Genomic DNA, 21,884 nt, shown 5'->3' with positions numbered 1-21,884 from the left:
GAGGCTCATCGAGGTCAGAGACCAGGGAGAAGCACCCCCCTAGCCAACCCCCACACCCCCTCCGACCCCTCGACCCATCCAGCCATTAGTGCACGTTAGTAAAGCCTGAAGGAGGGGAATGTCACCCGCAACCGTCTGGTCCCTGTCACACACACACGCTGAGCCTCACCCCAGGACACCGGGACAGTGGAGTTTATATAATACACACCACACCAGAGAGAAAGGCAGGGAGGGAGGAAGAGAGAGAGAGCGTGTGTGTGTGTTCATCTCAGCCGGTGTGTGTGTGTGGGGGTGGAACGAAGACTAGTCCTGGGGGAGGTATTGATCAGATCCAGGACACTCCCCGTTGGGAAATATCAGCCCCCTCCACATCGTCCTTAAATAGACCCAGCAGAGGAGAAAATTAGAATCAATGGCCCTCCAAAAGGAAGCGTGAGAAGTCTTCGACATGAGCCAGCTCCCTGGGCCCGTGTTCGGGGCTTCTGGTTCTAACCACAGCGTTAGTATCACAGTCAAGGCTACAAATGACCTTTTTACCTTAGTCTCCAGCTTTCATCTGATCGATCCCGTGATTGGCTTTCCAGTTTTTGGCTCACATATACAAAATGGGAGAGGCAGAATTCGTAGAGGTGATAAGGAACTCCTCTGTCGACGGAGTTCCCGCAATTTTACTGGTTAATTGGAGTACAGTGCTGACGGGAAAGCACAGCACTAATTTAATCACCATTTTTGTATGTGTGTGTGTGGTGTGTGTGTGCAAATGCATGTGTAAGTGATCAGCAACAGAAAGCCTGTGCTGTTGCTCTGCTTCCTGGCATACAGTTCCTCCATCCATAACTCTTGTGGAAAGAGATTCCCCCGGGTGTTGACGAGAACACCAGGCAGCATCCTCTTGACTGGAGTAGGGCTGGGCTCAAGAGCTTTCTCAGAAGCTGCAGTGGGTGACTAATTGATTGTCTAAAAACCAAGACATGCAAAGCCGAGCCATTCTGAATGAGGGGGACGTTGGAGACAGGGATGGAGGGATCTTGAGGAACCCCTGATTCGGCTGACTAGCGTAAGAAGCCTCATCTGCACACACACACACACACACACACCCCGCACCTCCCCACCTCCACTTCCTTAAAAAAGAAACTCTGAAAAGGCAGGCCAAATGTTATCTTGGCATCTGTGAGATATGTAGGGCATTTGGAGGAATAGGATGTTCCCTCAGCAAAATGAAAATAAAATCACACACAGACTATAAATATATACATTAGCATCAAGCTATCCCTGGATCCCCTGACCAGGCTTGGTCTCAGAACATGCTTGATGTTCTCCCAAGTCCTCCCTCCTCCTCTTTGTCTCCCAGATGTACTCTTGCAGGGCATCTTAGCTGTAACACACACTCCACACACTCCTCTGAACAGCTCCCAATAAAAAGCTGACCCGCCACCGCACACCCTTTAGAGGCACATTTGACCAGGGATACCCCCTCCCCCCCATGAATCCATCTGGGCCCATGTTTGCTAAAGCTGGTGTTCAAGGCGAGTGTGGGGGTTATGAGCTGATGCCAGCGATGAGAAGGCTGAGTGATGTGTCTCTGGTCAGGGGAAGAAGAGGCGAAGGTTATGACTCAGACAGGAGGAGTCTGGCCGCAGTCTTCTGCATCACAACCCTGGGGTATCAATCTCATCTGTCCATACACCTCTCAGAGAGCCCGGCTAATGGTGCACAGGAGGAGAGACGGAGGGAGAGGGATGGGGAGAGAGATAAGGAGAGAGAGAGATGCAGAGGGAGCAGGAGAGGGAGAGAGAGAAAGACAGAAATAGGAGAGGATGAGAGAGAGAAAGAAAAGGTGAGGAGCAGAAAGACAAGGAGAAAAGGGGAGATGAAGGCACCGACAGAGTAAAAAAGAAATGTGTAGAAAAGGACATTACATACAATATAATGACTCACAGTAGCTTTTCCGTATTAGCTCTCCTGGCGTTAATGTGCTTGACATTTTGAGGGGGGGGAACCCACATCTTGGGCAGCATGTACCTTGTTAAAAGATAAAAAATAAAACTCTTTTTTTTTTTGTTCCAAGTCTGTTCCAGTTGTCTTGATAGCTACAGAGCCTGTTCTGGAGAGAAACTGACATTGAGGTTTATTCGTCTGGCCTTGAGATAAGGCTAAGCAGAGCTTTGCTGCCCTTCACTTCAGCTCTGCTGAGCGTGGCTAAACCGTCGGAAGTGATTGGCTTTCCAAAGTCACCTGGTGGAGGGGAGACCAGCTGGCAGAGTCAGCTCTTTCCAAAATGCAAGTTGTGTCACCTAACACACACATCCATGAAAACACACACACACACACACACACACAGGCAGGTAAAGTTACAATTGGAGAAGGATATCTGTCCAATCAACTGAAAACACCTCAGCATCAAGCTGGTTTCCGAGAATGCTTACCTACCTGGCCTGGGAGTCCATTACATCTGGCTATCGCTCCTGTCCACAGACATGAGCCACAGAAAAGCTGTTTTCAGTGGTGACATTTGACTCTCTGTCCTCTAGGGGAATCAATGAGCCCTGGCGTCTGAGGCTGAGAACAGTCTCTCTGCTGACATCATGGGAATGTACCATCCACCAGCAGAGAAGAGCAGCCAGATCACACACACTCTGACCACAGCACACACCATCCTGACCACACACCAGCCTGACCACACACCAGCCTGACCACACACCAGCCTGACCACAGACCAGCCTGACCACAGACCAGCCTGACCACACACCAGCCTGACCACAGACCAGCCTGACCACACACCAGCCTGACCACAGACCAGCCTGACCACAGACCAGCCTGACCACACACCAGCCTGACCACACACCAGCCTGACCACACACCAGCCTGACCACAGCGGTGTGCTCGGTGTTGACAGAGGCAGCTGTTGTGTTTCAGATGAAAGTCCTTGTCTGATTGGCTGAGCGTGCACACGCATGCATAATCACCGTGGTGGAGGTTAACTGTCGGTCTGCTAATTAAACTCTGACGGTATTAAACATATTAAACATCGACTCGCCTGGGTCATATTAGAGCCTAATTAGAAATCAGGAGGCTCGTGCAGCAACGCCGATCACCCTAACGACCATTAATGCCTGTGAGCAAATTAAAACACAACCACTGATAATCAAAAGTCACTCTCTTTATGAGGAAACAGACACTTTGCTAAATCCCTGTTAGACTGTTGCTGTGTTGTTTTTCTGCTAGCCAAGGTAGGTAACTTAAAAATGTTGCTGATTAAAAGAAAAGGTTGCTGTATTTCCTGGGTAAAATAATAACACTGCTTGTGTCATAAGCCTGCTATACTGTATTTACAAACATCCACAGACAAGAGCAGCACCATCAATGTTGAATAAAGCCCAGTGATTGTGGATCCTTTGTGTAGTACACCGCTGGTAAACAGGCCTAAGATACATGACTCGGATTAACACCCCAGGCCACAGGTCGCCCTTTCTAATCCCTGATGGAGAAAGCCCCTCCACCCCGGAGCAAAACATGACTTTATCCCAGACTGATGAAGAAAGGGTTTTGTCCGTCTCTTCATAAACGGAGTGACAAAGTTCAGTTGAGTTCTGGATTTTAATAAGTATTATCAATCTGCAGATTGGGAGAGAAACCCAGACCTCTGACAATAAATGACAACACAACACCAGGCTTAGGTCTCAACCATGTCTCTCTCCGCTCTGAAGGCCGGAGGACCATCTTTTACATTTAGTCTTTTTTTTTACAAGGCACAAGAATGTAAACATAGATAGTGACAGTCAGGCAGTAATGACATTACAACAGTCTGACACATCTACTCTTATTAATAGCAAGCTTACATGAGAACATACTAACTAATATCCAATGACTAGTTCTATTGATTAGTGAATAATGTAAGCACACAGGAAACCCAATTTCTTCACCGCCACTTAGCACAGCAGCATAGCACAGTGGCTATATCGACCTGCACCTTCTAATTCCCTGTCCTCTTTGGATCTTGAGAAGAAAAATATATATATTTATATATATACATCCTGTAAATGTTATTCGTGAACAAGAGCCAATGTTGTATGTGATCAACGTTGGCCTAACAGATTAGCAGCTCATGAGGAATAAGGTCACATGTTATCATGGAGAAGAGCTTTAAACCTGGAGAATTAGAGCACGTCTGTGAAACACAATAGGTCTATTCAGTCTAAAGGAACTTCACCTGACCACTGCAATAATGCTGAAAAGTTTATGTTCTGTTGTTTTTACATTTACTTGAAGGTCATCCCTCTTGGTTTAAGAGGGATGACCTTGAAGTAAATGGTTTTACGCACGCACACACACACACACCACTGTTCCCCCACCAGAGATGAAACAGACCTGATTTAGAGGAACAATGAGAGGAGGAAACGAGAGATGTGTCCAGACAGCCGTGAGTCAGAGAGTTAATCTCTATCTATTAGTGCTCCTCTAATGAAATGAAGACCTACTAACGGGACGTCCTTCAACGGGACACCCAATTACATCAATTCTGATTGACAGAGAACCATTTGGGACAAAAAGAGAGGGGGTATTTTACATAATTGTTTAATAAGTCAGTAAGGCCCTTGAATGGAAAAGTTGTGTTGTGAAATGAGTGGCTTGCAGGCTGATTTGGGGTGAACTGAAGGTGCAGGACAGCCAGTTCTGTGAAGAGGTGAGGGGATAAACGCCACAGGAAACAGAGGGCAGGCCTCCCCTTCATGGAAAGGCCTTTCCCCGGCTGTCTCTGTTGACAAGGTTACAGCCTCAATCTCTAACACCTGCTACCTCCAGTCGATCCCAACGTTCTGTCACATAAACTCGGGGGAGAGAATTGACGAAGGCAAATGTCTCTGTAGGACCGGTTCAACACACCCTGGTGTGATAAATGGCTCGACGCATCATTAACAAAGGCTTGTCTGATGACGAGGCTGCCGGTTTGTCTGAGCATAGCGTGCAGTTTTACTACCGTCTCATCGCTGAAGACCTACACTGAGGGTTGCGACCAATTAAAACCACAGCTGTAAAAACGACACCCTTCAGCAATCAGCTACAAGTCTGTAATCTCCTTATGATAGAGAGGGGGGGGAGAGAGAGAGAGAGAGAGAGAGAGAGAACATGCTTGAGCCAGGACACAGTGGAAGGAACATCATTCTACAATGGGACGAAGGGACAGCAAATTAGAAGCAGAACATTGTTCAATTACCATGCTATTTTTACCTACCACGGGCGACTTGGCTCACTAAAAGGTGATGCACTCTCTCTACCCTTGCCTTTGCATGATAAAGATAGACTTGTCAAATCCTGGCTAATGGGAAAGTGAGGCGAGCCAGGAGTGAGAGTAGTAGTAAGTAATTGGCATTATCATGTCAGGAACAGAGAGAGCCCTGTGGAAGATCTCCCCATCTCCTGAGGTAATTAGTGCTGAGCACCAGCATGAACGAGGCGTGGGAACACACAGACACACACAGAGACACACACAGAGACACACAGAGACACACACAGAGAGCTGGATGGCAGTTCTTTTTCATAATTTTTTTCTAATTCCTTCCCTTGGGATTCATTGCTCGATTCAATTAATTTGACTGATTCCGAACAAAATTCAAGCGTTCAGGTAACACCGTGTGCACCATTACAGAATAAGCAACACTCATTGGGCTGTTTGTTAGAGCTTTCCAGCATCGATTTCAGCCTCAGCCTCTGATTCTAGCTGAGCCTTACCCCCAAACTCAGCCTCTGATTCTGCCTCAGCATTACGCCCAGCCTCAGCCTCAGCTCTCAGCCTCAGCTCTTTCCATTGCTCTAATGAGGACCCACTCCAGCCGAGGGACAGTGGAGAGAGAAAGAGACAGCGAAAGAGAAGGAGGGAGAGAGGGACAGAGATAAGGTCAGAGGTGGACAAGCTCCTACATGATAATAAGCTGGGATCACACGGCCAGATGTATTGCTACAGGAGGCAGCGCATGCTACAAGCTGCTCGTCCATAGAAGGCAGTGCATGCTACAAGCTGCTCGTCCATAGAAGGCAGCGCATGCTACAAGCTGCTCGTCCATAGAAGGCAGCGCATGCTACAAGCTGCTCGTCCATAGAAGGCAGCGCATGCTACAAGCTGCTCGTCCATAGAAGGCAGCGCATGCTACAAGCTGCTCGTCCATAGAAGGCAGCGCATGCTACAAGCTGCTCGTCCATAGAAGGCAGCGCATGCTACAAGCTGCTCGTCCATAGAAGGCAGCGCATGCTACAAGCTGCTCGTCCATAGCCATGGCCTGTCATGCTGCCTTTGGTGGCGTCTGTTCTCGCCTTATGTTCCATACATTTTGTCATGACAACCCACAGTCGAAGGCATGTGGATGACACTGAAGCATGCCAGACATTATCATCCCTTCAACATACTTACACACTAGGAAAGTAGTGGTAATTAATGCCCATCAAGTACAGTACCAGCTACACCTCACTGACTGACTATATAACACACTGCCACAGCAGCTTGTGTATAGCATTTACATGCCAATGCTGACAAATTAAGACTCCAAAAAAAACTTTCTCCGTGGAAACTCTAGAACTGTTTTGTGCTTATTTAAAGTTTCTGACAGGCCAGTATTTATGAGACAGACGGCAATATCAATTAGGTTTTTCACCATTTCTCAGCAGGCAACGCTGGGGAAATTAAAACTGCAGCGTTTAAAGGTGCCAGATGAGACTTGTAAATTAGCCTTGAGAAGGATTCATGGGATACTTTATAACTCCTTTGGGCTGTCTTCATCTCAGAGTGAACAAACAAACGTCAGCCAGGCAGAGAGAACCCCCTCTGGGAGCTGAAACATTCAGAAACACCGACACACCATCTGCTGTTGTTTTCATATCTATACTTAATATGCTATTATTAATGTTCAGAAAATGTACACGTCTCCAGTGTTGAGAACTGCTGTTTCCCTGTAAATGGCTCCATACAGTGAACAAACAACAGGCTTTGTTGGTTGTTTTCCTGACCTAGTCAGCAAAGTTGTGAAACTATGAATGCTGGTCTGATCCTTCTTAAATAGGTGTATGCAGTAGCAAAAATACACCAATGGCTCTACAAACTCACTTTAACAGACACACACAAACACACACCGTCTCACAAAATACACATAGCCAACACACACACATCCATGTTCTGTTTCTCTGTCATTCAGGTTACATTCTAATAACCTTTTAGATAATTTAGTAAAAGTTAAACCTTTGATGGCAGACATGAAATCTATAGTAGTTTCTTGTGTTAGGCAACCCGTTAAGGAGTAGCGTCACACATATGTGATTCTGAACATTCCAACCGACTATTTTCCGATAGACAAAAACTATATGACAAACGCTATAGTATGGCTTCAAAATTTACAATTAGGAGGCTAACAAGTAACACTAGCAGGTAGTAGCATTGCTACGAGTATTATGCTAGGTTGCTAGGTAACGGAAGCTAACTAAAACTAGCTAGCTTCCGTTTTGGAAAAATAACTCACTCCTTAAAAGGTTAAAAAGACCACACACATAGGCTGTGGTGTTTGTATGTGTGTGGTCTTGTTCTTGAGAAGCAGAGTTCTGAGCCCCAAAGTAGCTGGACCACAGATAGTTAAAGACAGAGCAGAACAGTACATTCGTTGTGGTTCATTTTCAAACGATAACTCTGGAAACACATAAACTAATCTCAAGAGCGGGGGACTAGAGAAATGGGTGAGGCTGTAATTGACTGAAAAAAGGAACTGGCCAGCGGAGGGTTAATTTCACAGAAAAGGCAAAAGCACATTGTTGGTTGTTGTGGGAGTGTGTCAAAACTGATGATAATGAAATGGTTTCTGAGGCAATATTTTCCAGAGTAATAAGACCGAACGAAATCAGTAGCAATAAAGGAATCCACTTTAAGTGTCCGTGTGCTGGAATCTATAATCTGAAATAACTACCAAATTAACATTACACTTGGAAAAGCACTTATCTTCCACCCATGTTTAATTCAACAAGGCTACAAACAGAGCTAGATGTCACTAATGCATCTGTACTGCTGAGAAGGTTTACAAGGCCGTCCATCCACTCATCTCTCAGCAAAGCATGGCAACGATGTCTTTCTTTAACATCGCTTAAGGAGGTTCGATAACACAACAAAACCTCAAATGTATTTTGTGTTCATTAACTGGCCATCCAATAGCAAATTAAGATAGTTTGCCAGATGGACAAAGACGCACCATTATGCCAAACAAAACATAATTTGTCTTATGTTACGTTTAATCTGTTAAATCTATTTCTACATCCTTATTCCCTGGAGCTCTGATAGGATACCTATCCAATCCCACTGAGCCTTCAGAAAAAAGACGGATGAGACTGGACAATGGATCTGATGACCGGTCCCCCAGGCAAGCTTGTCAATGTGACAACACTGTCTCCCCTGACCACCGCCTGTCAAAGGCAGAGATGGAGGGATGAGAAGTAGGAGAGGAGGAGAGGAGGAGGAGAGGGCCATGAAGAGGAGGAGGGGAGGAGGAGAGGGCCATGAAGAGGAGGGAAAGTGTGGGCAGTTTGTCTGAGGGAGTGAGAGAGTGGGGGCCATGACATGACTGTGAAAACTGTCGCTGACCCCTGACTTGTACACCCAACGCCTCTGATGTCCAGTGACTGACTGACAAAAACCTCTCCCCTCTGTGTTCCAGTCACTCCGAATCAGCACAAGTCTCTTAATCTTGAACATGTCACACTCAGCTTGTTAAGGTGTAGGTTGCTCAGAGTTACTACAAGTACTCTTTTAGCTACAAATGTAATTGTTGTGTACATATTTTTTTGTTAAATGTTACCAAACTCATGTATCAACCACCGTTCATGTAAACTTGCCTTTTTTTTTTACCTAACAGAAAGCTTAAATTCTAATTGTTCTATATACCCTCCCCAAACCCCACAACTGTTCAGTACCCCTTTCCTTCTGCCCTCCACTCCCCAATCTACACCCCTTCCCCTGGACCTCACCTGAGCCTGTCCTCTTCCTTCTTCCTCAGCTTCATGTCTCTCTGCACCACCTTGAGGACGTGTTCTGCCTCGTCGTCCGTCAGGCCCGACAGGTCCAGCTTCCGCCCCATCTCTCCTGGCTGCGCCAGCTCAGCGAAGGGGCTGCTCCTGGGGAAGAGGACAGAGGAGGCTCTGGGGGCCGAGGCTGGGAAGACCCTGTAGGGAGGGGGAGACGGGTGTGGAGAGAGAGGAAGAAAGGAGGGAGAGAGGAAGAGGGAGGACATGGAGAGCTCCATTAACTCTGGGGACTGTAAACGATGAGACTGAGTTCAGAGCGAGAGCCTGGTGAATGATGATGAGCCTGGACAATTATCTCTCCTGTTATTGACCTGTAATACAGGGAGACATGCTATTTCTCGTCACGAAGACAGATGAAATGCCTTTCGTCTCCCAGACCAGAGAGTGACAGCTGGTCTCCAATGTCAAAGTCAGTTTGTGGGAGATAAATGTTCCATTGTGGACTGTAAGTTTCACTGTGTCCTTTCTTGGGTAAGAGCCTTGAGATCATCTGTTTCAGCCAGCTAGTGAAGCCGATGAACATGCATCACAAGCCCATTGACAACACTGAATACACCGGCATACTGGGTTTTCACCCACGCGCACACACAGATGCACACAAATACACACACTTAGTCACGTTCTTAACAGCCTTAAGTGGAAAGCTGTGAAATCTCACCATCGCAGTAAGCCGCTGCTGCATTTTGTGCATAACAATGTCATTCACAAGGCCTCCCACTCTGACTACTGCAGCTCCCAATGACAAACCTTCATCTGCTACTAGCCAGTGAGCTAGATTACTCAGCCTATCACACTGACCCCTGCAGCTGAACGAGAACCCCCCCCCCCCCCCCCCGCCCATCTCCTGCATGTACGCCCTCTATACCCTTTATCATTCACAAACCACAACGCCTCTAAGACTGCTCACATGGACAAACTCTTGCTGCAAATGTCATAATTTCCTGCTGGGCTTAATGTATGCACTTTTTGTGCGTCACTTTGGATAAAAGCGCCTGCTAAATGAATAAATGTAAACGTAACTGACGACGGAGCGGAAAGAACATGAGAACCCCCCCACACCCCTGCCCCCGCCTCTGCCATGGCACTTCAGTTGAGGATTGTGACTCTCTAGGCTGGGCTATCTAGGTCTGTCACATGTGCCTGTGGCCCAGGCCTTGGAGAGAAGGAGGTGCTGTACTGTCTTAATGTAAAGAGCAGCAAAAATACTCCATTACTTAAACCCAGGGGCGAAGGTAATTATTCAGCCCCAGCTTTTTATAGCCGTGTCATGGGGAAAGGGGAAGGGGGGGGGTGAGGTCATTACATTACATTACATTTAGTCATTTAGCAGACGCTCTTATCCAGAGCGACTTACAGTAAGTACAGGGACATTCCCCCAAGGCAAGTAGGGTGAAGTGCCTTGCCCAAGGACACAACATCAGTTGGCATGACTGGGAATCGAACTGGCAACCTTCGGATTACTAGCCCGATTCCCTCACCGCTCAGCCAACAGACTCCATTGATGACACAGGTCATCAATGATCTGTGTGTATGTGCGTGTGTGTGCGTGTGTGTGCGTGTGTGTGTGTGTGTGTGTGTGTGTGTGTCAGTCTCAAAAAGTGGGATCCACACCTTCAGTCACTGCTTTAGGCTGGGTGGCATCCAACACTCTCTGTATTGTTTTCTGGTCAAAGCCAACATGCACAGACACATCCTGACTGTACGCACACACACACACTCAAACACGCTTCCTCATCCCAGCACACTTGTGTGCTGATGTCACCACATCTGCATCATACACTGACAACAGCCCGCCCACCAGCCCACAGCAGACAAAAGCCACCAATGAGCCATCGCTCTGAACCCAGCGCTGCAGGATGTGTGGGCAAGTGCTTCACAACACGACAAGCTGCACTGAATTAAACAGCCGCACAAGGATTGGAGATTGGGTCGACGTTCCAGCAACACTGTCATCTACTCTGCCAGAGACGGTGTTCAGTCATAAAGGGGCTGATTGCTCGACAATATCTGAATCAGACACGTTCTTTTATGGAACCACCCCAAGCGCCCAGCTGTCCTGCACTAATGATAGTACTGTGGAGAACAACTGGCAGAGCTGTTTGCCTGGGTAGTTCACCCAAGACCAACAGTATAGTGGGTCATGCTACGTAAACAAAGATTCCCCTTACTGCTTAGCCTTTGATTAGCTGACCTTTAAACGCAAGTGAGTCACTGCGAGAAATCAATGAGATGAGGGCAGATTTGGGAGATAGCAAATGAGCCGTGGCTGGGTAGGACAAGCAGGAAGTGGGTGAAACAGGAGCACCTGACAGAACACAGACACAGGAACCTGTGTCAACTAGAAAGCACACATCAATACAGAGCATTCCGTTTCAAATGGACATACAGTACTGTGCAAAAGTCTTAGGCACCCAAGATTTTTTTCATGAACGTTGTCTTGAATGTGTATTCTTTGTCTTCTGAATTTGTTTGGCAGCATAAAAGTGCAATGTTGAGAGAATTGTTGTCTCGTCTTTTAATTACATTATTTATTTAAGCACTTTAGTTCCACTTTTTATTTTATTTTAATATGTGCTTTAGACTTCTGCACAGTACTGCACACATTCACAGGCACACACACACACAGGAACACCCACATTGATGCAGAGGATGAAAATGTCAGCTTGGCACACACACACACAAAGACAAAGACATTTGTCTGCTTGCTGCAGCCTATCACAGGCGAGTGTGTGAAGCCCAGGGCTTGCTCCTAGCAGATGGAGGACTGATGGAGCAGGCCTCAGGACGAGCTCAAAGGGCATGGGCAGCCAAGCGCTAAATGAACTGCTTGTTTTAGCCTCACTGTAGAATCAGTGTTTAGCCACAGCCTGAAGGACAACCACCACCTCCATTCACAGACCAGCCACTCAGATAGACATCCAAGGAGGAATCTCATGAATAAAAACCAATCGGATCATTCGTTCCTCTGGGGCTGTATGTTTGTGGACAGTGGCGTGGAGGGTGCAGTGTGTGACCCATCTGTACAGGAGTGTGTTCTTAGAGGTGAAAAACCAGCCAGAGGTTCGTAGTGCCTGGAATAATTGCACACATAGATCACAGAGACCAACCCAAGGCATGGCAGTCACCTTGAAACGAGGCGCCCACAACAGAAACGGTAGAACAAAAGCGCGGGGAACACTTCCAAGTTCCGTCAAAAAACTGTGAAGGAATGGAAAATAGTCTATCCGAAACAGTAGCCTTTATCTTGCGTATTGTCTTTTCTTTTGTGTCTGTTTGGCCATTTGTCTTTCTCAACTAGGCTAATGCCCCAGAGAGAGGAAGAGGAAGAGGAAGGGGAGACTCTGGGGGCCCTGAGACGTGAGAACAACCATCTGTCAGCGGCGGCCTCCACCCCCCAGGTCTTTGAGGGGCACCAGGCCATTTGTCACTGTCTGATGCAGTGCTATCACACTCTGTGACTGCCTTGCAATTACCACCCTGTACACAGGAAGTGTTAAGGTGAGAATATGAGAACAGGTTGCGGTTGTTTACAATCGTGTTCCGGTAAGCTTTTTGCGATCCCCCATGGATATACCTCACAATCACTGATATCACCTTTAACCTAAAGCCAAGGCTCCTGATTAAAGAGAGGGTTGTTGAACACAGAAATAGCTTCAATGCTACGCCTGCTGCTGTGACCTATGATATGATATGCAGACTGAATAGATATATAGTTCCTGCTCATTGCAGGAACTATATATTGCTTCCATATCGAGAAAGATCATAGAAACTGGCTTTGAGGAAGCTTATTGTCATGCATGGATTAATCTCAGTCTATGGAGATGAAAGCTATTTGCACCAAAGCCTTTGAACGGCCAAAGTCTTTCTTATCAACAGGTGTCAGGCATCCATGATGCCAACTCATCAGCACCAGCAACCAGAACCTGCACACAGCCCTGTCTGAATGAGTTCTCTTTACTACGGTCGATTCTTTTCCTGGGTTGTATATTTAACCCTACGGTAAACCTTGCGAGTTATACTAGCCTGGAAATATATTGGACTAAGCCCACCCCTCTGAGTGTGTGCCTACAATCTGTGTTTCATAAAGCCAGCCTGCTCACATTGCCCCCGGGGCTTTGAATCTGTACACTATCTCCAGACTGTTCTGCATTCCCCTGCATATCCTTTCATGGTTGTATTACCTTTCTGAGGTCTGGCAGCTCAGTGTCCAAATAGCCCTTGTTCTCTGGATAAGAGCGTCTGCTAAATGACTAAATGTTTAGAATGACAAACACGTCAATATGTGAATGCAGGTGTAAGGACACATACAAAACTGTCCTCATTTCCTCTCCGTTGAAACCATGATGACTAACATGTCTAGGTATTGTAACCAAATTTGATTAGACTGATGACTACCTCCGGGGTTTTATTCACGAATAAATGTTATGTTAGGTTCTTAGGTGCAATCGCATTTCCCGAGATCATTTGATCAGTGGTGATTTTGTGTTTAGCCCATTTGCCGCCTCTCAGACTGCATGCCACGTTCGCTGGTTTATCGTAACAGATTATCAATAAGAACATAGTCTAGCAAGTGTTATGACAAGGAGGTTGTGTCTGTTGTTAAATATACTATGTTCTGTCACACTGCGTCGTTCTGTTAAAAACTATTATCTGCAACAGAGCAAGCGATTGTTTTCATCATGATTAAAATGCATGATACGGAGTGGTCATACACTGATGATTGCATTAAGGGGCTATCGGACACAACACAGATGCCTTGCAGTCTAGCATTCTTGTCAAGTTTTATTTATACGTTGAATCAGAACATTCCGTCAATTTGCTGTCAATGTATACACCCAAAGATGCGATCAAACAACAGGTTACAGCCATAAGTTCATTAGTCTAGCAAACACTTACACGCAATCAATGAGCACCGGATGACCGCCAGCAACAGTCTCCAGACAGCGCTTTATCCCAGTCAATGATTCAAAACGGGGTTGATGCGCTCTGATATGCAGTGCTAAACTTCCTTTAGGTTAGTCCTTTTGTCACTTGCGCTGCAATGTCTTCGGGTTATTTTCCCCAAACAGTCGCAGGCACCATTGAGTGATCACAAGGTTTGGATTACAAGACGGCGCAGACCGGGCGAGGTGAGGAGATTTACATATCTCAGTTTTCCCGGTGTTTACAGCGTTGCACATTTATTTTTTTCTGGGCGGCCATAAGAACAAAAGGCGGTAGACAACGCAAAATAATGTCAGGCACGCCACGTTCACCGTTTATCGCCACGTAGATTTCCAGCTTCTGATCCCATCTTCTGTCGGCACCTGTGCATCCTGTGGGACAGCCAATCAGAGTGCTTCAAAGACACCGCTTCTCTCCTCTCGAGGAAGCGCACTCCTCTGCTGCAGAATGAACTCGCTTGGTGTGTTCATTCACAAAAAAATAAAACAAATAGCATAAAGACATTACAAAACCGGAGGTGCTGACAACGCCATAGTAAACGATTCGATTTATCTCTATCTCAGCACAACACGTTCATAGTAACTCAATTAAAATGACATCAAATAAAAAAAGACTAAATAACTTGTTTGAGACTTTTCAAAGAGATTATTCATAGTCTTATCATTAACGGACTGACAACTCTAAGTGGCTAGCTATCTTAAGGAGAGGCGACAGTGACACCGGCGACTTTCTGAAAATACTTTCAGAGAGCGGCCGCACAAAAAAAGGCGGAACGCTATGAAAAAAGTCGCTGGCGTCCAGGAATTAAAGCCCCAGTATGGCATGTGCACGCACTGACCTAAAGTGTCACAAGGGAGAATCTAAAGAGCTGCATGCTGTAGCTAATGACAAGAAGTCTAAATTTTGAAATAAGGTTACAAGTTTAAAGCGCCTTGGATTTTCTGTCACCACAGTGTGTCTCCGTGTGGGTTGGTTGTAGATTTCTAGTGTGAGTGCACTGGTGTGGGTTGGAGAGCAGAGATTACTAATGTGGGATTATTTGGTCAAATAAAGAGAGCAAAGCATTCTAGTCCTTCTATCCCTGTCACATGCCTCCCACTGCAGGAGCAGTGGTGTGTGAATCAGTGGGAAAGAGCAAGCTTTAGAAATTGTGTATGTGTATGCAATGGTGTGTGCAGCGACATTCAAAATTGTTGTTGGTCTGGGAATAGATTAGCTACACAGCCGGAACGATGGCATTTGAGGGGCTATACAGAGGGTCTCTGCACATTGCAAAAACTATTTCTTTGTCGAAATGTCACACTTCAAAACAATCTAATCGGTCAATGAACTGAAGTCACATCGACAGCAAGACAGATTTAATTCATGAATCCAGCAAGCTCCTTTGTGGAGATTATTTATAGGCTTATCAGTTATTTTATAATGTGACAATCAATAAATACCTCAATTATGTCCTAAGTGTATTGCTTTCTTCTCACCTAACTTTCAACTTGAGATACAAGAGAGAGTTGGTGGTGGTTTGAGGTTTGAATCGACGACTATTCCACTAAGCAAAAAAATCTACAATTAGTAACCGAGTTACTAATACTAAACTACAATTATTTATTTTTTCACAAGCACATATCCCTGAGCAACTTATATGCCCTACCTTCTCTCCTTGGCAGTGAGTCAGACAGCAGGTGTGTCTAATTATTTTACACAAGGTACACACAGCCTTAACACCTGGCACCGGTCATATTAACTGACCACTCAACCCTGATCCACAGCAAGCACCATTCACAATGAGTCAAACATTCAACCACTAGCTTCCTGTCATGACCCACTTAATAAAAATCTCTTAAGATTGATACAATTGTCATGTCCCAGAGTCATGAAAATAGCTGTCACTCTTCTAGCCCCTCCAATCTACAGCTAAAGGTACAAAGACGAAAGAAAACAATCACCTTCAGTGGTGAATAACCAGATTAAAGAAGGCTTTAAGTTATAAAACACTCTTTCCCTTTGATTGCCTTCCATTTGTATCCACACAATAACAGGGATTTAAGGCACCAAGTAAATGACACCCTTCATTATGTATGACGCACATTGAGGCAGACCATTCAGGGTTGTTGTTTTTTCTCTGCATAAAACTTCTTGACTGAACAAAGATGCCGGATCTGAGACCAGATTCCTGTGTTGAATTCAGGTAGATTCTGAAGCAGGAAAAGGAGTCCTGTCCTGATGTAAGTTTCTCAGTTTCTTACAAAGGAAAAAAGGAATCTCTGCATCATCATGAGTCATCACAAAGAGCTTGTGGTGCTGGCTCTCTTGTGGCTGCAATGTGCTGGGCTGTGCAGGTTTCCTGTGGGGCTTTGGAACTGAAAACCTCAACCACTCACAACAGGAATTTCTGCGTGTGTGGGGGGGATGGTTAAGTGGTGATTTGTCAAGTTAAGTGGTAATCTAGATCTGCGCTGATATCTGTGTCAATGTTTGTATCTATGTGTCTGTGTTTGTACGTGTGACAGAGCATGTGTGTCTCTATGTGTATGTGTGTGTTTTTACAATGGATTATGCCCCCTATTACAAGAAATTCTGACCTCTATTGAATCAAATTAATTGGATTAGCCCAGCCTCCATGAAGCTTGGAGTTCAGTCGAGTTTAAGATACATTCTCGTCATTGATCAGCTACATTATTTTCTTTCTCTTAAACAATGTCTCGACTTAATCCCACATAAGAGTGGAATCCCTTTAGCAGAAAAATAATCATTGCATGTTTAAAAATGATAAAGATTGCGCTTCGGAAAAACTCAAAATAAGACTGTATTGATTTTGGAATTAGCGATTCTCCACAGGAAGATCTTTGATAATGCGCTTGTTAAGCACCATCCAGGCTAGGTGTGTTTGTGTGTGTGTGTGTGTGTGTGTGTGAGTGGGGGGGGGGGGGGGTAGGGGGTTAGTTTGTATGTGTGGTGGGGGGGTAGTTTGTGTGTGTGTGTGGTTGTAGTTATCTGTATCGGCTAAAGCATTCATATGACTCAGTCTATGTCTGTCTGTGTCTATGTGCCTGTATGTCTGTATGCAGTAGGAATACAGATAAGAGTAAACGTTTGCTAGTGAATGGATGGTGAAGACGCAGACATTCCGAGTTTTGAATCAGTAGAGTATTTGCTGTGTTCTGCATTGGGGTTTGTCAGGATGGGCAGTGGACAGCTACAGGACTGAGAAGGTTAGGATCACAACATGATGGCCAAGTAGGAACCAGGATCTTTGTGTGGTCCATCAGAGGGCATTACAGACCAATGTTCCCCTTGTCATCTAGGTAAATATACACTTATGTAAACAGTATGTGCATTTGTGTGTGTATTATCTACATCTGCTCTGCTGAATCCTATTACATATAATACCTATTAACTTTAAGACTCAGATCGAACAGTTGGAGGTTGAGCAAAGGTTGACTTTGATGAACATGGCCTGTAATTGCCTCTAAGTGGCCTCCGCACAGTCGGTAAAGCCTCAGAAAACAATGACTCACTCATTCACTCACACAGAAAATATTGTCCACAGTATTTAAAAATAAATAAACTGAAGAGTGTCATCCTTTCCCCACATACAAACTCAGATTTATTGTTTACAGTAGAGTATTTGTACTTTGAACTATCACTCCATGTTTTTAAACAACCCTTTGGAAGTTAGAATATCCCTCAAGACATAGAAAATGGTCCCTTAGTTACGGCTATGAAACACGGACTAACGCCTGGTCTTCCCAGTGTCTTTAATGAGTGAAACAGTGGAGGAGGAAACTCCCATTTCCCAGTTCCCAGTTCCCATTCCCAGCTCAACTGTAGTCATTAAACCAGTATAAAGTCTGACTTCAGCACCCACTACCAAGGAGGCAGACCAGATAGGGGCCAGAGAGGGACTAGGTAGGGAACGGGCAGGCCTGCAGACTGGGGCATCCTCCTGGGAGAGACTAGCGGAGGCAGCAACAACCCTGGGGGGGAAATTAGGCTTTGTTTGAGGTCTGACACAGACACATACAGATATATGTTTGAATTGATTTCATTTTATTATTATTTCGCCGATATGTGCTTCCTGTCCATGGAGACCACAGTGTAATGAGAAGCCAGAACCCAATTTCCCCTCCAGACTTTATTAGTCACAGCCAGACTCTCCCCCAACCCCCTCCCACCCCATTCCCCACGCCCCCTCCACACACACACATGCACACACACATGCATTTACATTTAGTCATTTAGCAGACGCTCTTATCCAGAGCGACTTACAGTAAGTACAGGGACATTCCCCCGAGGCAAGTAGGGAGAACTGGCAACCTTCAGATTACTAGCCCGATCCCCTAACCGCTCAGCCACCTGATTCCCACAAACATACAACCGCTTGTTTATTTCACAAATGTGGATCAGTGAGAGTTTTGCCTAGCACTCCATACACGTCTTTTGCCAACAATGCTCCAGCCAAGTCTAACCACCACAGCTGCTTCCTGAGGCTGTGTTTGTGTTGTCTTTCCTCTGTCCTTGTTTCAATAACGGCTCCCATCATGCCAGACTTTGTCATTCATTACAACACTACAAACAGTACAGACTCGAGCAGGGTCCGCAATCCCCTCGGAAGCTTGGAGTTTTTGTGTGGAGAAACCTACATCCAGACAGAACTGCTTCACATCCAACATTCACGATGAATGTGATCTCACGCCCAATTAATGAAGCTGAATAAACAAAAAGGTGCTTGGGAGTGGGCTGAAACGACGTTGATGAATCGTGAACAGGTTTTCCTGTCATCTCTGGCCTGCTGTGTCCTCTGTCTGTCTGACAGTCTGTTTCTCAACAGCCCTCCAACAGCTGCTCATAGTCATAAAATCCTCACACTCACAGACAGGTGAGTCTCTAACTATCAAACTGAATCAGCATAAAGCAGGCATGGAAGAGTAGCATTACTCGCCACTGTATTTGAGAGGGGTGAGGCAGCATAGCGTTTGGTATGCAGCAGAGGAGCTGCTGATATCAGGATGTCTCACCTCAGCTCTGCCAGTCGACATGGGAGTCATAAGAACGTTGTGGACAATCAGTTTTAAGAAGGGGAAGTAAAGATTGTCCTCATCCCTCCTGTGAAATGACAAAATCGTATTTTCCCATTTCCTGTTTCATCTCAAACCACCAGCTCCCTGTAGACCCCATGACATTAAGGCTGTCTCTGTGCTGTGTGGAACATCACTGGATTGAGATCCTGTGTTGATGTTCCCAGTATACTACGAGTAAGATAGCATGCTTGCTTGTATGGTAAATTGTACAAGCAGCACTATAAAGTCTAAAGAGTTCTTTAATCAACAGTGAAAGTTGATTTACTCCTGGCTTAATTGACATTCTGCGTCACCTTTTCACAGGTGTCAAGAGTGTGGGCGTTGAGAGTGAGAAGTCAGGATAGAGCTTGATGTTAGCAGACATATAGGTGTGAGCTCTGTCGTGGAGACAGACAGGCGTTGGAAGGCATTCCTCTCTTCCCCACACCACCTACCTTTGAGGCATTGTTTGCCATCGACTCTGTGCTGCCATGGTAACAGGAGCCCAGTGAATGGATTGTAAATCTGTGAGATAGTGAGAAGGCGTGACCTGGTCTCTGTCTGTCTGTCTGTATATCTGTCTGTATATCTGTCTGTATATCTCTTTGTCTGGACATGTGCACTACCAACAGTTGTTATTCCAATGATGTGTGTATCCTTATAGTAAGCTGGTATTCTTACGATGAGCACCGCTGTTGTGAGTATCCTTGTAGTGATGCCGTCTGTGCCAGAGTTTCTATCTGCATGTTTTGAGCTGTCATGGAATAACAGATCACCAGGACATCCCTGGCAGAGCTCAATTAGCCCTTTCATTCTTAATCTGGCAAGCTGGCACCCGTTCCGTGTCTATCGATCTGGGAGTTGGTGTTCAAAATGGAAAGTCATTTGTAGTTTCATCAAAAGGAATCAGGACGGGGGTGGAATCTTATTTCATCTGTGGGCTGTAGCAAAGGGGGTCTCTGATTGCTGTGGGCCTTTCATTCACAAGGACTCTTCTCTGAGGGTCTGGCCAGGAAAAGATATCCATTCAAAGATGAATGAACATGGGTAATTGATAAGATATTCAAGCTAACTTCAAGTTTGGGACTGTTCATTGCAGTCTGAAAACATAAAGAAGAGAGAGTGATGGGGAGGGGCAGACAACAATGTCTCTAATATCAGTGACAAATCCACCGATTGCCATACCAGACTGTAAACATCTGGGGTTTCTCTCCCTCTCCATCCGTGGGTTGTCAGGTTGTTTCCACCCGTCGGGCCTGAAAGGTCTCTGCTGCCCTCACGCCTCAGAACAAGCTGTTGCCAGAGCCAGCCTCTTGGAAATAGTGACAAAGCACTTTGGAGGAGTATTGATTTGGAATGGGGCCGAGGCGGTAGCGAAGGCTGCAAACACGGAAGAGGGAGAACAAAGGAAGGTGGACATAGAGAAAACAACGTTCAGAGTGTGGAAGGAGCGTGCTGCCGTGATGTCTATCTTTACCACAGTCAGAATGAGTAGCACTGGTGCTGAAATCACTCCCTCTGCACACAAAGGAAGTGCTATTCGCAGCAGCCGGATGGTGCCACACCGTGCATGGCTCCGTTTAGGAGAGCCACTTTGAGGGGCTGAGAGGGAGATCTCTCGCCCCCGAGAGCTCCGGGGGGTCGGGGGGCCGCAGGGCTCGTTCGTTTTTCCATTACAAGCTTTCACAGCCTCTCAAAGAGCTGGGTAAACACACGCACACACACACACCAGCATGCACGCACGCGCACACACACGCGCATGCACCCGCACACATGCACGCACACATACTCAGCAGCACTGTATAGTGGCTGATTTATATCCACTTGTTTCCCATTTGCTGAGAGATTGCACGGTAAACCACATCCTGCTCTGCTCTCTGGGAAGAGGCCCATCACCATCCATCTCACAGTGAGAAGCCTGGCCAGGGGCACAACATACAGACCCTCAAAATGGACTTGTTTTTCATACTGACCTCCTGAAAGAATTACACGGCCAGAAGGCTAGGTTTGTCACGCTTTAATGTACAGTAGCTGTTCATTACATACATGTCATATTGCAATTATATCATGAATTTTGGTTGATAATAAATGTTTATTGCCTAATACACAAAATATACTGCACAGCTCATGATTCCCTCCCTACTGGTGATGCTCTGAGACAGTTGTCTCCTAATGACATATTGTCTGTGTCTGTCTGGATCCAAGCGGCTTCTTGTGACGCATTATCATGTCACAAATTACCTGTTGTTCTCGCAAGTGCCTCCAGAGACGACGTGGAGTGCCCCCCCCCCACCCCCCCCCCCACCCCCCCCCCCCACCCCCCCACACACACACAAACACACACACACAAACACACACAGGCTGCCAATGCGCATCAGGCTCATACGAGTTGTGATGACCGCTCGGCTCTGAGCTGCCACTGCCAACCAATGGGGAGGCCAAAATAAGAATAAAAACAGGAAGTGGTTCTGCATGTCAATGATCTATGTCACTGTTGTCCTTACCGTGGCATTCTCCTGGTTCACAGGTTGGGGGTTTGCAACGAGCAGCTTCATTCTTTGACTCACAATAATGTAAAAATGTCATTTTTTATTTGAAAAGGCAGGCAGTGAATTGCCATTATGTGTGTTCATTTTGAAATGATGTTTGGCAAGTGTAAGTTGTCAGAAAGGCGATACTGATCTTTATTCTAAAAGTTTCCACCACCAGTTGTCTGCTCACACCTGACTGGCGGTTCCCCCTTAGCCCTATTTGGAAATGCTACACACCAGATGACACAACCTATATTGACCACACACCCCGACGAGTTTAAAACACCTCAACTTCTTTGTA

The 21,884-nt window shown here is 45.9% G+C and overlaps 2 protein-coding genes across 5 annotated transcripts in view; both read right to left on the bottom strand.

Annotated features, from left to right (window-relative positions):
* The window catches only part of myripb (myosin VIIA and Rab interacting protein b), a 68,535-nt gene extending 54,130 nt beyond the window's left edge, over positions 1 to 14,405 (bottom strand). For 3 of the 4 annotated variants that reach the window (XM_062480133.1, XM_062480132.1, XM_062480130.1), the window contains exons 1-2: positions 13,948 to 14,405; positions 8,995 to 9,189 (exon numbers count right to left, since the gene is read on the bottom strand). In XM_062480133.1, the coding sequence (XP_062336117.1) occupies positions 8,995 to 9,104 (110 nt within the window). In that variant the 5' untranslated portion in view covers positions 9,105 to 9,189; positions 13,948 to 14,405. The remainder of the gene's footprint in view (positions 1 to 8,994; positions 9,190 to 13,947) is intronic. The other variant, XM_062480131.1, reaches the window with a different exon arrangement.
* The window catches only part of chmp4c (charged multivesicular body protein 4C), an 88,912-nt gene that overhangs the window by 65,013 nt on the left and 2,015 nt on the right, over positions 1 to 21,884 (bottom strand). The window lies entirely within an intron of this gene.

The sequence above is a fragment of the Osmerus eperlanus genome, chromosome 15 (assembly GCF_963692335.1).
Source record: "Osmerus eperlanus chromosome 15, fOsmEpe2.1, whole genome shotgun sequence".
NCBI classification, from domain to species: domain Eukaryota; kingdom Metazoa; phylum Chordata; class Actinopteri; order Osmeriformes; family Osmeridae; genus Osmerus; species Osmerus eperlanus.
Note: the sequence above shows the minus strand (reverse complement) of the source record. Positions and strands in the feature narration are given on the sequence as shown.